At 37.1% G+C, this 21,177-nt stretch overlaps 1 protein-coding gene and 1 pseudogene across 2 annotated transcripts in view; both read right to left on the bottom strand.

Annotated features, from left to right (window-relative positions):
• Nucleotides 1–235: 235 nt before the first annotated feature.
• On the bottom strand, nucleotides 236–4,170 carry LOC111172930 (protein cornichon homolog 1 pseudogene; annotated as a pseudogene).
• Nucleotides 4,171–12,264: 8,094 nt separating this feature from the next.
• The window catches only part of LNPK (lunapark, ER junction formation factor), a 91,075-nt gene continuing 82,162 nt past the window's right edge, over nucleotides 12,265–21,177 (bottom strand). For both annotated transcript variants that reach the window (XM_022570083.2, XM_089916637.1), the window contains exon 13: nucleotides 12,265–20,947. In XM_022570083.2, coding sequence (XP_022425791.1) covers nucleotides 20,712–20,947 — 236 coding nt within the window. In that variant the 3' untranslated portion in view covers nucleotides 12,265–20,711. The remainder of the gene's footprint in view (nucleotides 20,948–21,177) is intronic.

The following is a 21,177-nucleotide window of genomic DNA, read 5'->3' as shown; positions in this document are numbered from 1 at the left end:
CTACTATAAGATATATATGTGTTTCAAATGATACTTGCATTCTGCAAAATCAGAAAAAAGGGAAAAAAAGTAGCAAACCACTCAAAACTTAAGCAACTTTATAATGAAAACACCAACACAGAGAATAATAAACCTAATAAAAATATTTTCAGTTTTTTTTAAAAAGTCGTTAACTTACTAATTTAAAAGACTACTGCAAACACAGGAATTTTTACCTTTTTTTTGTTGTTGTTGTTGTATGCGGGCCTCTCACTGTTGTGGCCTCTCCCGTTGCGGAGCACAGGCTCCGGATGCGCAGGCTCAGCGGCCATGGCTCACGGGCCCAGCTGCTCCGCGGCATGTGGGATCTTCCCAGATCAGGGCACGAACTCGTGTCCCCTGCATCGGCAGGCGGATTCTCAACCACTGCGCCACCAGGGAAGCCCTAATTTTTACCTTTTTTTGAAAAAAGATGTATATTTCACCACAATAAAAAGAGAGAGAGAGAGGGAGAGGGAGAGAAGACAGCTTGATGGAAGGGATGAAATGAAAGATAGAGGCTACTGATTTGAGAAGACAAGTTCCAAATACCCAAAGATCAGAGAGAACCACACACTCAGCACTTCTAAGACAAAGCACATGGCCACAATGTTCACAGGTTGGTCTTCTCTTTAACTTAGTTTGGCTGTAGGTTCTATATTCTGTGTTCTTCTAGCTTGCTGCATTCAGCTGCTGTTGTTTGCTGATGCAAAACATTAATGATCTGAGGAAAATCATGTAAGACCAACATGACTTCTGACTTATACTGGCCTCATTCTCCTAATTACCAGTTGCATAAGAGCTAATTCCTGTTACAGAAACATGCTACAGACTCCCCTGGAAAAGCTGTCATCCAAGTGTTGACATGGTATTTTCTGAGAACATAGAAGACATCTGAGAATCCTATGCATTACTTCTTTAACCATCTAGAGGCAGAAGCCTGAACCAAATAACTTCCAAGCCCCATCTAGCTCTTCCATTTTAGGAATATTCAATTTTGGAGGCGCAAGAGCAATTTAATTTTTTTATGATACATAAATGACAATAACAGTAGATGAAATAGATGTGGATGACAATAAATGTAGATACTAATTGGTAGGAGATCATTGCCCAATACCTTACATGGAAGAGGAATTTTTCATAGCGTAATGATTTTGAAATTCCAACGTAACAAGGGAGCTTAGTCAAATGAGAGGACAGTTAATCAAGTCAGCCATCAGGGGTACCCATGCTTTGGGGAAACAAGTGTCCAAGGTCTATCAGGGTTTTAGATCCAGGAAGGATCACTTTGTTTATAGCCCTTTGAAGACACACTCGTGGAAATCAAAATTTCCACTCTTTGAGATTATTCAACTAATGCATGACCAACAGTCTATACTCTAATCTGTTGCTTTTCACCAAAAGGATTTATCCAGGCCTCTTTTCTTTTTTTTTTTTTTTAAGTCTTAATTTCAGAGTTTTATTGTATTGCACTAAAGGAACAGCAGGACGGTTATACAATGTTCTCTCTCATTCAGTTTTGAAAATCTAAAGTACTTGCAAACTCTTAAGAATATCTTTACCACCAGATTAGAACACTAAGTATAATAACCAATTTCTTAATAAGTGATGTCTTACAAATCAAAACACATTTAAAATAGCTTTAAATGCATTCTTCACAAGTAAGTCAGCATATATTTTTGTATCATGTTCACTTATGCTTAAGAATTAAAGCAAGTATATTACTCTGGTGGAAATACGGGAAATCTCTCATTCATGCAATATACAGGGATAATATTTCAAGTCAAAGGGAAAAAAATCCCACTCATTTTTTTAATGCATCCATATATAATCACCTACATGATAGACGAGGAAACCCATGAAGTTTCCACAGGTCAGATATATATTTTCAATTCATCAGAAGCACTGATATCTACAGCTAATTTTTAATTAAATGGCATTTCAATAAAACCAAAATGAGCCCTACAACTTCTATAAGCAAAAGCTTCCAATGGACTAAGGACAGTCAGTAATTAATGCAGTCATTCAAGGGATTATGGCTGTTCCTTAAGGAGTGCAAGTTCAAACCTGTCAACACCAGAGGTATCATTTCTTATTAATTTATATGTCATTCCATTTAAATTCTTTATCCAAGTATAACATATGAAAACAGTCTTTCCACAAGCAAAAAATGTGTAAACATTTAAAAAATAAGGAGACATTTTTTAAAGTAACTGATCAGATTCCATAGGCTACTCTTGGAAACAGGATCTTGCTGGATAGAATCCCTTCGTTTGGTGGCTTTTTGCATGCACTTAACCGGACCAGTTCTTCTGAGAGTTGTTCTAAGAGCTCACCAAAACATAGATCATGCCATATAGGTAGTAAAAAACTGCTAGAAGATGAAAAGCTAATTTGCACCATCCTTCTTTCTGACAATATGCTAGAATATCTGCATTCATGATGGTTGTAGGGTCATAGAGTCCTGGTCCACTCATCACTGGTCTACTCATATACCTCCAAATATGATATGCCAAGAGGGGCATATTGAGACCCAGAGTAAGCCACTCTGCTGCACAAAGAAACATGACACAGAAGAAAGCATGGATGAGGTACTCTGGAAGGACAAGAGGGTTCAGGGTGTTACACTGGTCTATAGGATTCCTGTAATCAGTCTTCAGCTCATCAAATGCTATAATATGCCAAATGGCGGAGAAGATGAGTGCAGCGGTGAGCAGCAGCGCCAGCATGTAGCAGAAGGCCGTGAACTTGAACGCCGTGGCCGGGGCAGGCCTCTTTTCTCTAGGCTCTTCTCGAAGCTAAGCAGCTCACCCTTTTAATCTGCTTATTCAGCACAAAATATGAAACACAAAATAAAAGCAGTGCTTGACTTTCCATAACTGCCTTTTGTTTTAACTTGTTGGCCCCCTTTTGCCCTATTTGAATAGTAGTGTATCTCCTTCACATTCCAGTCTTAATGAGGTTATTTACCTTGCATACCCAATGAGATTATACCTTATATAATAAATTCTCTTCTCTGAGATATATCTGAGAGGGCAGCCTATTTAACTATTAAAAGGATTAACCTTTTAACTGAGAATGATCTTAAGGCTGGACACAATTTTCATGCTGAGCTTTCAATTACTTAAAGATGTCACCACTGCATACAGAGGTGTTTACATTTACATATACTAGTAGATCAGCCTTAAAAATAGCCACTCGTTAACTTTGCACAATGGCTGGTAAAGAAAGCTCATTTGTTGCTACGTGTGTATTGCTCCTGCTCATGTGTGTCAATGAAATACATATGAGCTAAAACTGCAAACTGGGAAGTAAAGAATATCATTTTTAATGCATCAGTATTGTTATCAATTGTATATGCTAACAAAATACATGGAGGGACAATCCATATGGACCCTTCAGATTTCCTTTTAGCCAATAATTGTTCTTTCCTTCCTCACCCAACTTTTTACCATAAGTGATAACATTAATTGCCTTAATTCTTTTCATATTGTCATTCCAGGCGGGGAACAATAGAATTGGCCAGAAGTCTATAAACAGAAAGGGCATGAGGAAAAGCAAAGGCTTGGGTAATCCACCATTTGGACACTAAGTTTGGCTTTACTTCATCTATTGGGGGATGGGGATGGAGATGAGGGGGGGAGGCAGTTGGTGGTTGGGGGTTAGGAAAAATAGGAAAAAAACCCGAGTTACTTATTTAGCTTATCTAGATCATTGCATTCAGGTAATAGTAAAAAGAATTTTCATAAATCTATTTTCCTCCAAAATCCACTTGACTTTTGCATTATGGCACATCTCACTCTCAGATCCTCATAAACATTATAACTTAATCTGCTTGATTAAATGTTGTACTGACCTAAAAAGGAAATGTTTATAGTAATGTCCAAGGCACTGGGAGAGCAGCTCTCTTAAGTCAAAACAATTTGGTCTCTATTCTTAGGAAAGGAATAATTGAAAGGAGAATCTCCCTTTGGACATAAACCACCTTGTCCATCTCCCCTGCAAAAGTCCCAGAAAAATCTAGTCTATTTACTAATGTTCTGGGGCTCATGGATTATTTCCGGAGAACTCAAATATTTATTGATAACCTACCAACTGCTGTGTACTGGGAGTACAGCAGGGAACAAAACTTTCAGAAACTTCTGGCAACATGGATTACTTTCTACAGGGGGAAAGGGTGCAATAAACAAAGATGCAAAATATACGCACGTTAGATGGTGATAGTATTGCTATTGAATATTAGGGATAATAGAGAAGTTTTAGATAATTTTAACAGAGGAAAAAAGCAGGAAAGGGAATGGAGGGATATCTTAAGGAAGGTGTTGTCAGGTTATGTCAGGCAAGTTGATATTTGAGTAAAGACGTGGGGATGGGGGATCCAGCTAAGCAAAAATGTCTAAGGCAGAGGGACAATTAAGAGAAAAGGCTCTGAGGCAGGAGTATGGCTGGTATGTTAGAGGAAGGCCAAGGAGGCCAGTGAGGGCAAAGAGAGATAATAAGAACAGGAACATCAAGCAGGGGGTGAGGGTGGATAGTGTAGGACTTTATAAGCCATTGCAATGTCTTGGGCTTTTACTCTAAATAATATGGAGAACTGTGAATCTAAACTATGGACTTAAATGTCTGTCAACAGATGAATGGAAAAAGAAGATGTGATATATACACAATGGAATATTATCCAAGCATAAAAAGGAAGAAATCCTGCCCTTTACAACAACATGAATGGACTCTGAGGGCATTGTGCTAAGTGAAATAAGCCAGAGAAAGACAAATACTGTATGATATCACTTGTATGTGGAGTCTTAAAAAGATGAACTCAGAGGAATAGAGAGTAGAGTGGTTGTTACCAGGGATTGGGGGGTGGTGGGAGAAATGGGGAGATATTGGTCAAAGGTTACAAACTTCCAGTTATAAGATTAACAATTTGGGGGATCTAATACACAGCATGGTGGTTGTAGCTAATAATACTGTATCATATACTAGAACATTGCTAAGAGAGTAGATCTTAACTTTCTCACCACAAAGAGAAATGGTAACCATGTGATAGGATGGAGGGGTAGCCAATACTATGGTGGTAACCATTTTACAATTTATAGTTATATAAAATCAACACGTGTGCATCTTAAACTTACACAATGCTATGTGTCAATTATATCTCAATTAACCTGGAAAAACCCCCAACAACAACAAGAAGAACAACAAAAGATGAGAAACTATGGGAAGGTTTTTGAGTAGAGGAGTCATCAGACCCTATGAACAGGCTTACTTTGGCTGCTGCTGGGAATGGACTGTGAAGCAAGTGGATGAGTGCCTGTTACAATAACCCAGAGGAGAGATGAGAGGGCCTGGGGTCTGAAAGAAGAACAGACACAGAGCTCAGGTCTGAACAGCATGTTAGAGACTTCTCACAGAGACAGCCAACATCTAGGTTACAAATGAATTTATTTTATAAATTCTAATTCATAAAATTTATGCACTGTGAAATCAATCCATCAGTGAGAATACAACTTAGTGGCCTCCAGTGTTAAAATTTGTTATAAAATACATTGTGTGTACATTCTTTAAAGTCACTACACATCTGCATTAGAAGTTGAGTCAAATGTTCGAGGAATGACAGAAGGACCTGTGGAATATAGGGGATCTGTGGAGCACAACATGAAAACTAGAACTCCCTAGGCTGCTAGGAAAGATGCCATATCCTGTGAAAACTGACGGAGGTGGCCTCAGAACACTCCTGGGAGGCATCAGGAGAGGCGGGGGCTGTTGAAGTGACCGGAAGCAATAGGACATCCCAGTTCCTCATCACTTTTCTGGGAGGGCCTGAGTCTCACAGCCCTGAACTACTTCCTTACTTGCCTTCCCAAACATCTGGCGATAATGTTTGACAGCAACATGTGTTAGTAGAAATTTGTGTAGAACACATGTTCTTTGGGAATAGAGCCATCACAATGCATGAATTACACATAAGAATCAAGAGTCATGAAAACTACATGCAAAAGCCATAAAGGACTAGGAGAAAGGTTGATACCAACCCCAAATTCAATAGAAGAACATGCAAAGTACTGGGGATGCAGGTGCTGGGTGAGCACAGGATTATCACAGAGGAAGGATAGGAGAGGAAGGAAGGGGAGAGGGGCCAGACAAGGCAGCTGACTAGTGTGAGGACCTTTGTGGGGCCAGTGCCTGTAACCAAAGGTTAAGTGGAGAAAGGCAGCTGGTCATCAATGCCTAGACCCCTAGGTAAAGCCCAAAGGCATGGGAGCTGTGGACAGCAGCAGTCCGTACCCTTCCCTCCCTGGCTTCAGATGAAGACTTAGATGCACAAAGAAATCCAAAATCAAGGTTTCTTCATTTCATTCAAAAATCTTAAATTTCAGAGAAGGTAAGCATCTATATCAGGGGCACAGTGTCCTGCTAGAAACAATTCCAATTCAACAAACACGCATGGAGAGTGTACTGTTTGCCAAGAACTGTTCTAAGTGGAGAGTTGAAGGTACATAAGAGACAATTAGTCCCTCAGTGAAAGTGCAATCCAGGAGGAAATCTGCATCCTTTGTATAAACCAAACCAGCATTTGACATGTACTCAGAAAAGCATTTTTATAGACAAGAAATATTAGATATTTTTCAGTACTTTCAGTAAAAATCTCATTGGAAAGACAAATTTTTTAATGGCACAGAATCAAAGAATTTAGATGTTGGTTTTAGAAATTCACTTAGTACCAAGAATAGAAAGGTAATTTATGTACTGAGCAACTTATAATCACCTTTTCTGCTGTTGTCACAAATCAAGTCAACTCTGTATGGTAGCACAGAAGAGACACAGCTAACAGTGAAAGCGGAAAGGATGCGCACTGCTCCTTACTAAGTGGAGGAGGAGCCAGCAAGCAGTACCATATTCTTTTTTAGCTTCTAAAATAATAGTAACATCTCCGATACTGTTTCACAAAATCTGGGCAACCCAAGGAGTGAGTGTCTTACCAAAGGGACTCTTCAAGATTTCCTTCAGAATATTACTATGGAACATTTTTACAGGATATTTTAATCACTTTTAAGTATATAAAGTAACGAGAGTATTGCTGGTAAAAAGTCAGCTTGAACAAATGGATAAGACTGGAGGTGGTATGATACAGTGAAACATTTATGGATCAACCTAGGTTCAAATACTGCCCTTCCCACTTAGCAGCTGTGTGACCTTACATGCGTGATTGAATTTCCTGGAACTTCAGTTTCCTTACCTAAAGAACAGAGATAAATTATTTTCTATTTCAAAGAATTCTTCTAAGGATCAAATGACACTGTGTATATGTCTTACAGCAGGTTGGGTATATATTAAGTATTTAGTCAACTATGGTTTCCCCAGTAGGAAACCAGCACGTCAGGGGGGCCTCCAGGTACACTAGCCTACATAAATAGACATTTAAAATAACTACCCATAAAGTAAATATTTCTACAAAGTCCTAAATGTATTCTAAATTTACCTATCTAATTTTCTAAATCATGAATTCATTCTCATCTCCATCACAAACTGCCACAAATTCTCAGTTTGGGAAGCTTGGGTCAGATTTTGCTATGATTGCTATCATATGACAATCCCAGAGCAATCTGCACTAAGATACATTACTGCATACTGTACTGTGATTATTTCTAAATGTTTATCAGAAGCAGATTTAGGAAATTATTTAACTATCGTCTCGACAACTTGTGAGATTTCCAAAGAAATATACTAAGGGAAGATCAAAGGTTATGGTGCTATATTGCATAAAACGAAGCAACTGCTTATTAGAAGACAAAAACCTTTGATTCATTCCTCTTAATTAAAGGAATTAATGAGCTATGTATGCCTATGTGCAAAGAAAGGAAGGTGGAGAAAGTATGTAAATGAACAGGGGCTTTCATAAAAATCTACAGGCTGAGAGTATTTTATTTAAGCTGCTGGAAGAAAAAAATTATCTGAGTTTCCCAGATTCCTTCCTAATTTTTAAGTCCATATTTTTCATAAAGCATTCATTTCTATTCTTTATTCCAAAGTAACAGAGGTCTCTATATTTTTATTTTCTCATTTATTCATTCATTCATTTATGGCTGCATTGGGTCTTCGTTGCTGTGCACAGGCTTTTTCTAGTTGCGGCGAGCAGGGGCTACTCTTCTTTGTGGTGTGCGGGCTTCTCATTGCAGTGGCTTCTCTTGCTGCGGAGCACGGGCCCTAGGTGCGCGAGCTTCAGTAGTTGTGGCTCGCAGGCTCTCAAGTGTAGGCTCAGTAGTTGTGGCGCACGGGCTTAGTTGTTCGGTGGCATGTGGGATCTTCCTGGACCAGGGCTTGAACCTGTGTCCCCTGCAATGGCAGGCAGATTCTCAACCACTGCACCACCAGGGGAGTCCCTCTATATTTTTACTGCCCAGATAAACTCATTTTTTTCTCTGCCTTTTGAAGTTGAACTCTTTCCCAAGACTTTGCATATACGAAAATGTTCTGAATTTGGAAATAACTGAACTATTAATTTGAATTTAGAAATCTTTCTGTAACACAGTGATTTGTTGTAGCTCATTATTCTAGATTTTTAATTTTTTACTTTTGCTAAAAAGTAATGCACATTCTTGATATTCAAGGTACAGGGGGAAAAGGTGAAAAAACAAAGTAACACATATACTACAACCCAACTATAATTAGTTAAAATTTCTTATATTTTTATAACATTTGTTATATTATTATATTTTTATAAATTCTTCTCTCTCATATATCTATATATTTGTAGATAGATCTATATTTATATATTTATATATAGATTTATCTCCACATCCTTGTATATGAGACCAGACTATATATACCATGTAACCTCATATCCACTTTTCTCTTAATATTAAATCTTCAGCATTTTCTCACATTATTAAAAATACTTCAAAAATATTTAAATGCATTATTTAAATACTCACCAACTTCTGAGCATTTTGATCATCTATTTTTTTCATTATCATAAATAATTCTGTGATGAACTTCATTTTACAATGCAACAGGTTTAGACCTACAAGGCAAATGTACAAACTCAAACTTAAGGTATATTCTGAAGGAGAAATGGAAGAGGAGATACTAGGGGAAGGAGGGAGACCAGACATTCAAGCGTTCAGCCTGCGTTTGCCTGTGTGTAAGGGAAAAAAAACTCATTACCACTTGACAGCTGCTTCGTGGTTTATAAAAGTTAGGGTTCAAACCTCTTCCCAGTGACCAGATGCCCATGGCTTCAGGTGCTATGGAACAGTCAGTAATTGACTCACGATTTTGATGACAGTTCATGTGAGAGAAGCTACAGGAGGCAAGTGGGACCCCACACAGACCACCTTGCTCAGACACAGTTTGGTTTAAGAATACAACTGTGTACCTATCAATTTATAAAGCATGTAAGCTAAAAGGACTAAAGACTAAAAGGGAACCTAAGGAAGAGAAAGCAGTTAATGCATTACAATGATAGAATGCAGTGAAATAGCTTCTAAAATTTTTATCATTGTGCTTTAGATTTCTTATATTAAAAACCAAGAGAGAAATAGACAAGTATTGGTGAAAAAACTAATTTTATGACATCATTGCATGAGCAGAAGTTCCTGGGTTATGGGGAGGGAACAAGTAGGGGGTTGGGGGGAGGGTGGTGAGACTTTTAACATTTATAACATCAAAATCCAGTAAGATACTTTGGGATTCCTTACAATACCCCTACCTTATTTTCAAAATGCAATCTCACTAATCTCACTAACACTGTCAAGTTTTAAGCAATTCTCCTGTCTAAAAGTGATCACTGATAAAGCTATCAGCAATCTAAAAACACTCAAGACCCACACACTAAACTATAGTTCCTTTTTTATACTAATTTTGCCACTGCTGTGGCCATTGCTGCTTTGTACCTGGCATATAGCTTCTGGCCATGGGGATAATTTGATGGGTTCTTTAATGCCCAAAGAAAAGGTACTTGAGATTCAATTGTGGGTTTCTGTGTTGTTGTTGTTTTTTTTTGCGTACGCGGGCCCCTCACTGCTGCGGCCTCTCCCTTTGCGGAGCACAGGCTCCGGACGCGCAGGCCCAGCGGCCATGGCTCACGGGCCCAGCCGCTCCGCGGCACGAACCCGCGTCCCTGCATCGGCAGAGGGACTCTCAACCACTGCGCCACCATGGAAGCCCGTCAATTGTGTTTTTTTTAACATCATTAATTTAAATATTACAGTAATGTTAACTGGTATCTTTGATAGTTAGCTGTTCTCCTAGAAGAGAGCTACGAGTTCCTGCTCTACTGACTCATGGTCCCGTTTGAAAATTAGATGAGAGCTATGTATTCTCTTCATGGAAAAATGTGCATGCACACATATAAAATTCTGCAGAAAATTTCCAGAGGTCCTTGGACTCCCTGAATCCCTGTTAACCTCTATGCCAGAAAGAGAAGAATTTATAGAGAAATAGTAAACAGGCTGAGAGGTGTAAAGGGAGATAAAGGAAGGATGGAAAGTAGACAAGGAAGTTTCCCATTCTAGTCCAGACTTGGCCTAGACTTTCCGTATTTACTTTTCACAGCAGCTCTGTGTACTACATATCATTTTCTATGGTCAAGGAAACCAAGGTTCAGAGAGGTTACCTAACTTCCCCACAAGGTCATACTGCTGGAAAGTGGCAGTCAAAATGCAAGCCTGGTCTCCTGACTTTTTAAGTCCCATGTACATTTCACTTAGGACTTAATAAGTCAACTTATTGCTTTTTCATCTTGGACTTCCTAAGATAGAACTGACCTATTAGAATAACCACCTAGTAGACTATGAACTCCCTGAGAGTAGGGTCCATGTCTCACTCATTTTATATCTCCAGTGCCTGACACACAGAAGGCACTCATCAAAGGAGAAATGAATATATAAACACCCTGGGGCAACAATCCCTTAGACAGTGGGAGAAGCTACATGCAGCTGTGTGTGATCACAAAGATCCTTATCATCACTAAATATTCCTTTAGATGACCACTGGGCACAGACTTCAATACATTTTAAACTACAAATGGTAAAACTCTTGTAAAGAACCAGCATTTAAGCCTTTTGAAAAATAACCTATTTATAAAACACAAAGTAGCTTTACAACAAACCTGCCTATTGTTATCATGTCAACAACATCTTTTGATAGTGAACTATTGCATCTTATGAAAACCAAATTCATGTTGAAAATAAGTGCATAAATTAGGACTGTTTTCAAAAGACACTTAACTTTACAAATGTTATAATAAGAACTTAAATGTATTTTTGTTGTTTTTGCAATAATTGCTCTGAAGATGAAAACTAAAGCACCATTTCAATGTAGTAAAGGTAATTGCTGCATTTACTGCTCATGTCATGTTGATGTATGACCATGTATCAAAGGTCATCCTTCCGTACTCATACATTATCAAATCTGAAAGCACAATATTTGATTCTGACCAACCTTTAAACTGCCCACAATGTGTGTGAAAAATTGATGGAGTTCTACCTTGGGTTTAAAAAAAAAAAAAATGACCCATGTTTCGGAAGCAGAAGGGTCAAAAAGCCAGTGGCGAGGTTAGATATCAGCACCATGAACCTCTCAGTGTCTTAGCTTATCAGTGAGGTCTAGTACAATGATCACAAGCTAAAATTGCTGTACTAATGAAGACAAAGGTCTACAAACTTAGCACAGGCCCTCTGATAGAGGGCAGTATCTTGTGGACAATTATGCAGAGATAAGGACATAAATCACCCTTTAAAGACAATAAAACCTATAATGCACAAATTGAATTGTTTACATGTCTATTGGAGACACTGCTAAAAACAGAAGTGTTGGCTGCCATACCTCTTGTTACTCATCTGCAACACAGGAGCCCTGAATTCCACTTCTTCATTAGCAGGCAAGTCATCTGCTCCCCTTCTCCTCTTCCTGCTCCAAACACACAACACTACTGTCCAATTTAGTAGTCCTGTGCCATCCTGACCTAAAAGGAGTGCTGAACATTCATGCTTGCTTCAAACTATTGCTTACAATTGTTTGCTGATAGGAGAAATTGGTTTTATCAGAATCTCCTAAAACCTGAACAGCTGCTGCTCTTGCCTTTGCTGGTTGGGGGAGGGGAGGAGGTGTGGCAGGGTGGGGCATCAGGCAGCAGGGAAGGAAGAATCCCCACTCTTCAGTAAGGATTGTGGCTGTCTTTAAATAAATAAAACGCCATTTAATTCCATCAAGCCCAACTACAGGAGACTGCCTTATTGAAGAGAAGAAAGATCATACAAACATACAAAAAGAATCCAGGTCTTCAAAAACCAAAAGAAAAAAAAATCATTCTGAAAAGAATACACAACGTCCACCCAAAACATGTTTCAAGCATATCAATTTTATTTCAGCCAATTCTCAGGTTAGATTACTTTATAAAATTCAAAACATCCTATACTGAAAACTCATGTATTCTTTGGCTGTATGAACACTCATAATTGAGAATACAAATTCACTCCAAAATTTGATTCCTTCTTGTTCCTAGGAAAAGATTTTTTTTAAGCATACCACTATAATTTAATAAAATATGTCAACTCTTGGCAGGTAGGCCAAGCCTTTAGAATTCTTGCTATAGACAATAAGGCACAAATAGCCTTTCTCACTTTCAGAAAAAAATAACATAGCTGACTATAATTCATAAAATATACCACACTAATGTAAGTTTTAATTATACTTGCCATGTACTACAAACTTTGCCTTTAATGATTTTTTGATGAAAGCACTCAATTTTAAGGTCTGAATTCCTATAGCTTATATATTGAAAGAGGAAATATCCTTAAATTATATATATATGTATATAGAGAGTGCGTGTGTGCGTGTGTGTGCGTGTGTGTGTGTGTCCAGGCTCCACCAATGTCCAAAAAGCAGCAACTTAATCCAGAAAATTCCTAACTTAATGTCAGTTGCAACATTAAATGGTCAGAAATGAGATAATGAATAAAAATAAACATAAAAACAAGGTATTTTTATTTAAAAAAAAAATTTTGTTTTTTGCGGTACGCGGGCCTCTCACTATCGTGGCCTCTCCCGTTGCGGAGCACAGGCTCCGGACGCGCAGGCTCAGCGGCCATGGCTCACGGGCCCAGCCGCTCCGCGGCATGTGGGATCCTCCCGGACCGGGTCACGAACCCGTATTCCCTGCATCGGCAGGCGGACTCTCAAACACTGCGCCACCAGGGAAGCCCAAAACGAGGTATTTTTAAAAACCCCATTCCACAGGTAAGTAAAATATGGGATCGGGGTGGGGGGAGTATAGGGATCTTCAAGAATGGGAGTTTGCTAAAGAACACAAATTATACATACAATTTAGAAATCATACCCAAATAACGGACTCACATGAGTCAAGGAAGAGCTCTGACACTGTGGTCCCCCCCCAGCACACCAGTTCTTAGGCCTTCTTCAGGTCTGTTCATTCACAGTTATTGAGCATCTGTATCAGGCATTAAGAATTCAAAACAAATGAATCCTCCCCACCCTCAGTGTGCTCACAGTTTCCATTTTCTTATATCTTGAGCCAGTCCTTCTCACTTTCTAGCCCCAATTATTATATTTGTAGGAGTTTCAGAAGGAAGTAGCACACCAACCACTAGTGCTGATCAACTCAGGTCTATCACTTATAGAAACCCACTCTCTAAACGTACATGTAGCAGAGACCATGCCAGGTTTTAGTTTTGTTTTAATTTGTGCTGTTTTGTTTGAAGAGAAAGTGAGAAAATAAAAACTGAGAAAACATGGCCTTTCTTCAGTGTTTACAATCAAGTGAGGGAGGCAAACATCAGGAGACTACAAGTTACACCTGGTATATAAAGTACAATGGGAACAAAAGGCAAGTGACTGCTTAGGAAGGCTGAGGAAATCACTCAGATTACAGACAGTTAGTTCTTAAAGAAAAGAGAGTTGACAAGAGTAGCGTCATGCAAGATCAGTGCAGGGCATCTCTCAGAGGTATGAAAGACTCACCTGTGGTCAGAGCACGAGGGAGAATAGTGAGAGACCAGGCCGGAGAAGTGATTTAGATTCTGAAGTCATGCTTACAAGCCACCTAAGGAGTTGGCCATACACAAAGGAGCCTTACAATAATATTTAAAGTCTGTGTTTTAGAAAACTCCAACAGCAATGTGGACAGTGTATTAAAAAAAAAAAAAAAGGCAAAAGTGTCAACTGGAATTTTCCTAAATTGTGAGAAACAAGCTTTCTGGCCCTTTCCCTTCTCAATAATTCAAATAATTTGAGATTTGCAAAATTCTTCACACTATAAAATCTGCATTAAGACTGCAGTGGTATTTCCCATTATGTGTGTGTGTACATGCACGCATACTACCATTCAACAGATAATTTATTATCTCTTCTATATGCCAGGCACTAGGAATATAATAAGCAAAACCAGACATGTCCTTGCCTTCAAGGAGTTCATAGTCTGGTGCAAAAGATAATATTATGAAAGAATTTCAAGGGGAGGGTGTGTGTGAGTGGAAAGTCTGACAAGTGTTAGGCTAAGAGAAGATTGCCCTGAAGAAGTAACAACTGAGTTATCACAAAAATGAGAAACCCAGGAGCCTGGGTCTATTTCTTTCAGCTACCAAAGAAAAGGAAGTAGAGGGCTCGTAGGTAGTAACGAAAAGGACAGGACTTAAAGATCCTAGGTTCCAGTTCCATTTAAAATATCCATAAACTAAGCGATTTGGGGAAATTAATTTAATCCCTGCTTGACAGGATTCCATCCTCTCACATAGCTCATAGTCTCACACAGACTGTAAGGGAATGTATATGAAAGTACCCAGAGCACAGTGCCTGACCAAGAATAGGTATTCAAAAAAATGTTCATTTAATTCCCCACTTTCTTTATCCTTCAAAATCAGACTAAGATAGAAATATTTATTTCCACAAAAATAAATGATTTTTCCCACATTTCCTAAATCAAGTGCCAGGGATCTGGTAAAAGGCTTCGGCAGTTGAAGATTTGGCCTATTCTCATATAATCCTGGAATAAGAACTTAAAAAACTAATTTATGAGGGAGATTTTTGAGAACTCTTTTTAATCTTCTCAGAGTGCTTCCAGATTCTATCAGTTGTGTTGCCAAAGAAAAAAGGAAGGCATAAATATCTTTTTAAAAAGAGAAAAATGCATAAAGCAGAAACTCTAGGTTTTAAAAAACATCAAATAATACAGAACTATATAAGTGGATAGTATTTTCTTCTACTAAAACTACATGAGTAGTATAAATTAAACTACATATAACAGGACCTTTGAAGGAGAAAGAATGGGAAATTAAATGGAATCTAAGTTTCATACAAAGGCAAACTGATAAAGGTAACTGGAGGGATATCTACTATCCAATAAATGCAACAATTTTTTTAAAGGAATTTTTAAATAGTATTAAAGTAGGAAATGTAGATTAGTTTCTAAGGAGGAAAGAAATTAGACAAATAAATAGTTTATGGATTGATACAATTTAATAAGGTTTAATTCTGTACTCATTTTAATTTTTATTATGATTATATTCTCATAAATGTACTTTTCTATATTTATGTTTATCTTTCCAAACTCAGAGCCTGAATCTGTGGACATTAATCAAAGGAGGTCACCAGCAAACTTGCTAACCAGTCTCATTGGCTTCCATCTTTTTTTATGCATAATAAAGTCACCTGACCAAGTGACCATGAACAGAGACTGACTGGGGCTCCTGTTTTTTAGCAGCTGTTCCTCTTCAGCTCTGACCATGTTGTTGTGTGATTATCTCAATTGGTTTTAATCAAGAATAAACTGAAGCTCTATCACTGAATTGTTTAAAAATAAGACACTAGTTTGTTGTATTAAAATTGTTTGCAGTAACAGCAACAACACAAAATGTTTGTTTTATGTCCACATTTTACTTATTAACTTGATAGAGTTAATATATTTAGGTCTTTAATAACTTTGAAACAAGTCAAATTACAAATTGTAAGATTTAGCAGATCATTGATTCACAACTATCTCTAACTTGGTCTATCTTTACATAAGTACTTTTATTATTTTTAATAGCTCTTTGGGAGTTCATAAACTATATCTAAATCCCTTCTATAATTTTTACAATGAATTGAAGTTATACTAGATGACTTACCACATTATTTTTCTTTCAATTTTCTAAAGCAGCTCTGTCCTCCATAATTGTTTCAAAATAGCTACCATAATTCCATAAATTATCCTCATTCTTCGACCCTTCCGCTAACTGATCTGCACACAAGCCAAGAGGTAGTACTGTAGAGTAATACTGTAAAGTGGTATAGGAAAAAAAAATAAGGAAAAAGTTTTAAGATAGTTAAGTAGTTACTGTCAGCTGGAAATAGAAGTAAACATGTTACATATTTTAAATAATCTTAATCTCTAACACCAATATTGATTGTATATAAATGGTGTGTAAAATGTATAAAAATGGTGGTTTAATATAAAGCATCCTATATTAAGAGCTGAGATCTGAGTTCTGACTTGGCTTAGGTGCTAGCTCTCCCTATGACTTTGTATAAGTCATTTAGTATTTCCAACACTCAGCATACAATATTTAATGAAAAAATCATTATATAATTAGAATCTTCCCCCCCACCTCATGAAACGGTAGCTCTTCTGATTCAATTATGTTCACCAAATAGTAGTGATTGTGTCTAATGCATACAATGAGAAAGACCAATTACAAGAATAAAGGGCAAAGCTCAATAACAATAATTAGCAAAATTTCTAAACTTGGGTTCTAACTGGAACTATTTCAATTGAATTCAACAACTACTTACTGAGTGTCCCCATATCTATGTGAGTGGGAAGATACCCCAGGCAGAGAAAGAGTACCAGGAGACTGGGGGATTAGAGAAAAAAACACTGCATATGCAAACCACAGAAAACGGTATAGCTATATTAAAAGCGTGGGGGAACAAGGGGAGAGGAACAGTGGCAGTTGCTGTGGTGAGAAATGCCAGAGTTAACTAGGAGCAAAATTACACAGGCTTTGTGGGCCATATGGTAAGTTTGGACCCCCTTCCAAGAACAATGAGGAATAATTAAAGGGTTTAAGCAATGGTATGACATGATTTGCTTTCCAATTGTGAAAACTCTTTCAGGCTACAGTGCACAGAATAGATAGCTGTGGGCAAGACTGGAGACAAGAAAACCAGTTAAGTGACAGTTTTGAGACAAAGGAGGCTTGAATTAGAAGGCAACACAACAGTAATAAGAAATAAGACTTCTGAAGTCATTTGCCTGCATTCAAACCCCAGATTTTCCACTTACCAAGCTGCTTACTCCCTACACCTGTTTTCTCATCTATAATCCAGAGGAAAAAATCCTCACAGGATTCTTGCCAAAGAACAAATAAAAATAATACTCATACAACAGTTGGCATGTTGACTGGCACATAGTTAGAATGCAAATGTTTACTATCATTAAGTAATGTTAATGGGATGGAGAAATGAGAATATAACTGAAAGATGTTTAGGATACAGAAACTGACAGTTAAGGTACAGGAAAAAGGGTAAAGGAATGAGTGAACAGATTCTAGTTTCTGGCTTGAATAGTGGCACTATTTGATGAGATGAGAAACACAGAAAGTTTGAAGTGTTTGTTTTTTAATAAGTTGATTGAGAAAGACATTCCAACAGGCAGGTGAATATATCGCTCCAAAGTGAAGGAAACAGATCAAGGGTGAAGATCTGAGAATGAGAGAGACAGATAGTAATTAAATCCATTGGGGTTGACCAGAACCTCTAGAGAGAGAATACATAGAGTGAAGAAATGCTGACAAGGTAAAAAGTATGAAACACCAACATTTAAAGGATGGGCAGGGGAAGAGAAGCCTGCAAAGGACACTGAGAGAAAGGGGCCAGAGGAATAAGAACAATAGTGTGAGAAGTCAAAAGCCAAAAGAAAAAAAGTGTTTCAAACTAAAGGAAGTACTCAACAGCGTCAATACTGCCAAGCAGTGGAATAAGTTAAGGACTGAGAGTTTTCACTGGATTTAGCAACAAAGTTATTCATTCACATAGTAAATGTGTCAAACATTGTGCTAGGCCCTGGAGAAACAGAGGTAAATAAGACAAGAGCCTTGCACACACAGACTCTAAGTCTTGAAGAGATACAGTAAACTAGTAAACAGATAAAATACTGACACATTATGATAATAAAGTAACATGACAGAGTAAAAGGCAGAGGCCAGCTTTAGATGCGGAGCTTAGGAGGGCATCTCTCTGAAGAAAGAACATTTAAGCTGAGACCTAAGATGGGAAAGGGTTTAGCTTGGTCAGAGAACTGAAAGAGGCCCTGAGACTGCAGTATAATGGTAGAAGAGCCAAGGAGAGAGAAGCCAGGTCATGACTGTAGATTATGCTGAGGGTATAGTGAGAAAAAGTTAGATGATGACCTGTTGAGCATTAGTATGTAGGGAAGTTAAGATCACTCTAACTAACGGCACTTATTAGTTTGCTTTTCCTCATTTATACTAGTCTTAATAATCAGAAATAGGACATTTTACCACTCTTTCAACCATTAGCTGTTTATTAGAATGTCAGGATAAACTTTTCTATTTTAAAGGGTACTATATGATTACAGTATGTTACCTGTTGCATTAATTTACCTTTTAACCTTCTTCCATAGATACTTCTCATAATATCTGCTTAATTCTATCATTAAATTATATTTCTCTGAGGTACTCCTCATTTTCTAGTAATGTACATCAGAATTTGAATGTTTTATAACAAGTAGACTCAGCAAGGTGTTACTAAAGTGTTATGGGCCAATAACGCACAAAAAATCTGATGGGCTTCATCAAAAAAAAAAAAAAAAAGAGAGAGACTGTCTATATTCTGTAGTATTATATTCCACAGTTTCAGGTTCCTATTTCCTTAACCTATGCATTTATATACATGTATATGATAAAGAAAAGCTGATGCAGAAAACTTAGGCTTGATTTTGAACAGCTGAATTATATGTGCATATTGTTTTTTCATTTCCTTATCTGCAAGAGGAAGAATTTATAGCCCTTCCATATTTCACAAGGATATCAATAGTATAAAATGCTACCATTTACTTAATATCTATTAATTATCAGGCAGTGAGCTAGGCACACTACATAAATTATTTTTAATTGTCCCCATACCTGAAAAAGTAGGTATTATTCTTCCAATTTTACAGATGAAAAAACAGTCTCAAAGAGATCAGCTGACTTGCCCAAGACTGAAGAGCTGGAATTTAAGCCCAGTCCTGTAATCTTGAAAACTCTGGTCACTATACCATGATGCCTCAGACTATTAACAGATTTAGGTTCCTTAAAAATACCTATCAGATATAAGATATTAAATCATAAAGATGAATTTTTAAATGATAACAAATGGTATTTTATTAAATTTTTAATAAACTGTGTACAACTTAGAAATACTTGCCATATACACCATTCCTATATATTCCTCCCTTTGGCATAACTTGATTTCAATTTTTTTTAATAATAGAGAAGAGAGATAAAAGCAAGAGAGAAAAAATAACAACACTGTACTTAAAGTACAAGTATTACTATTCTGGGTCAAAAAATTCCCCAGTTAATCCTTAATACACATATTAAATCCAATGAACTACTATAATTAACTGCCTATTCTCACAAAACTATGTCTCTCAAAATTAAAAACTACAAATGGCCTAAGGATTTCATGAATCAGAAAAATCTAACCTCTGATTAGAACCTCTAAATGTCACTATTTCTCTGAATTTGAACGGCAACGAGTCTGAATAAAAAGATCATAATTTGCTCTTAACAGAATCTATTGATTTATTGAATTGTGAGCTTTTCCTCCTAAGACTTTTCAGGTAGCCATGTCAGCCACGAAGATACTGTCTGAAGAAGTCTAGGTATTTAACAAAAAGAAATTGCTGCCACATCATCTTTATTTTCCTTAACAAAATACACAAGAGAGCACAAAATTCACTTATAATATCATCATTATTTTACAAATATAAATAATGCTCAAAATTCAAGTACAGTTAAGTGCAGAGATAGTTCCTATATGTTAATATGTAAACATAAGCTAATTATAAATATCAGGTACCTCTGGCCCAGGTGCAAAAAAAGAAACATCAAAAGTAACACTGCACTTGACTGTTCGACTGCATTCTTACTGAGAATTCATACCAATGCCTATATTGTTACTGTAATAACTTTCATAGCTCTTAATATAAATGCCTAAATAGACATTTTACCCCCTGGAAAATATCTCAAGAGTTAAAATTCTATCCATTTTAATGATGTAGTATTAAAAATCTTAATTGAGTTTCATTCCTTAAAACAAACGCTATTAGAACTTATTACTAACCAAAGTTCTTCCTATGTCAAAATGGATAGTATTTACAGGTCACAAATAAAAAAAAAAACTGCTATCATATTTGTTTACATTTAGAATGGAAAAAAATACCTAAAACCTGTCTAAACAGTGTGGGTTTTATACATTAAAAAGGATTTTACTTTACTGATATCACTTGCTTTTAATTTTAATAGCCAGTAGACATAACTTTGACATATTGAAATAGCTAGGCAATCTGAAATTCAGATGACATCAAGCATGTCTTTAGAGGGGGAAAATAAAAAGAAAGCACCACCTAAGAAAGCAATAACTGACATCAACAAGACTACAAATATCCAGTTGAAGGCACGTGGAAGCATTTACTATATTGTCAAAGATTCTCCACTTAGTTCAGGATTAGGAATAGCATCAGCTCTGGGAACTGTTGATTTGGCTTTATTCATTGAGGTTTCCCCATTCTCGGTCTCTTCTTGCTTCTCCTCTGGTTTCTCTGTGCCAGATGCTTGTTCAATCACTGGGTCTGTCTGCTCTGTATCCGGTATTTTGTCATCTGTCTGCTCTGTACTGTTATCTAGAACGTCTTGTTCTTCTAAAGATTCTGAAAAGATAAAGAGTCAAGACTTTAGGTATACCCAAATGTTAAAACTACTAAATAAGATAAGCACATGCAAACATGGACTAAGAAACAGTAGAATGGTCTAACATTAACCTTAAAATCTTAAAAAATATGTACTTAACTCCCTACAGCATACCATATATGAATTGGTATGAATGAAGGAAAAAAAAAATTCGGGGGAAACAAACCCATAAACATACTTTTACCTAAAG

The sequence above is a fragment of the Delphinapterus leucas genome, chromosome 8, assembly GCF_059928025.1.
Source record: "Delphinapterus leucas isolate spDelLeu-1000000601 "Yukka" chromosome 8, BTC_Dleu_Yukka2, whole genome shotgun sequence".
Classification (NCBI taxonomy): Eukaryota; Metazoa; Chordata; class Mammalia; order Artiodactyla; family Monodontidae; genus Delphinapterus; species Delphinapterus leucas.
Note: the sequence above shows the minus strand (reverse complement) of the source record. Positions and strands in the feature narration are given on the sequence as shown.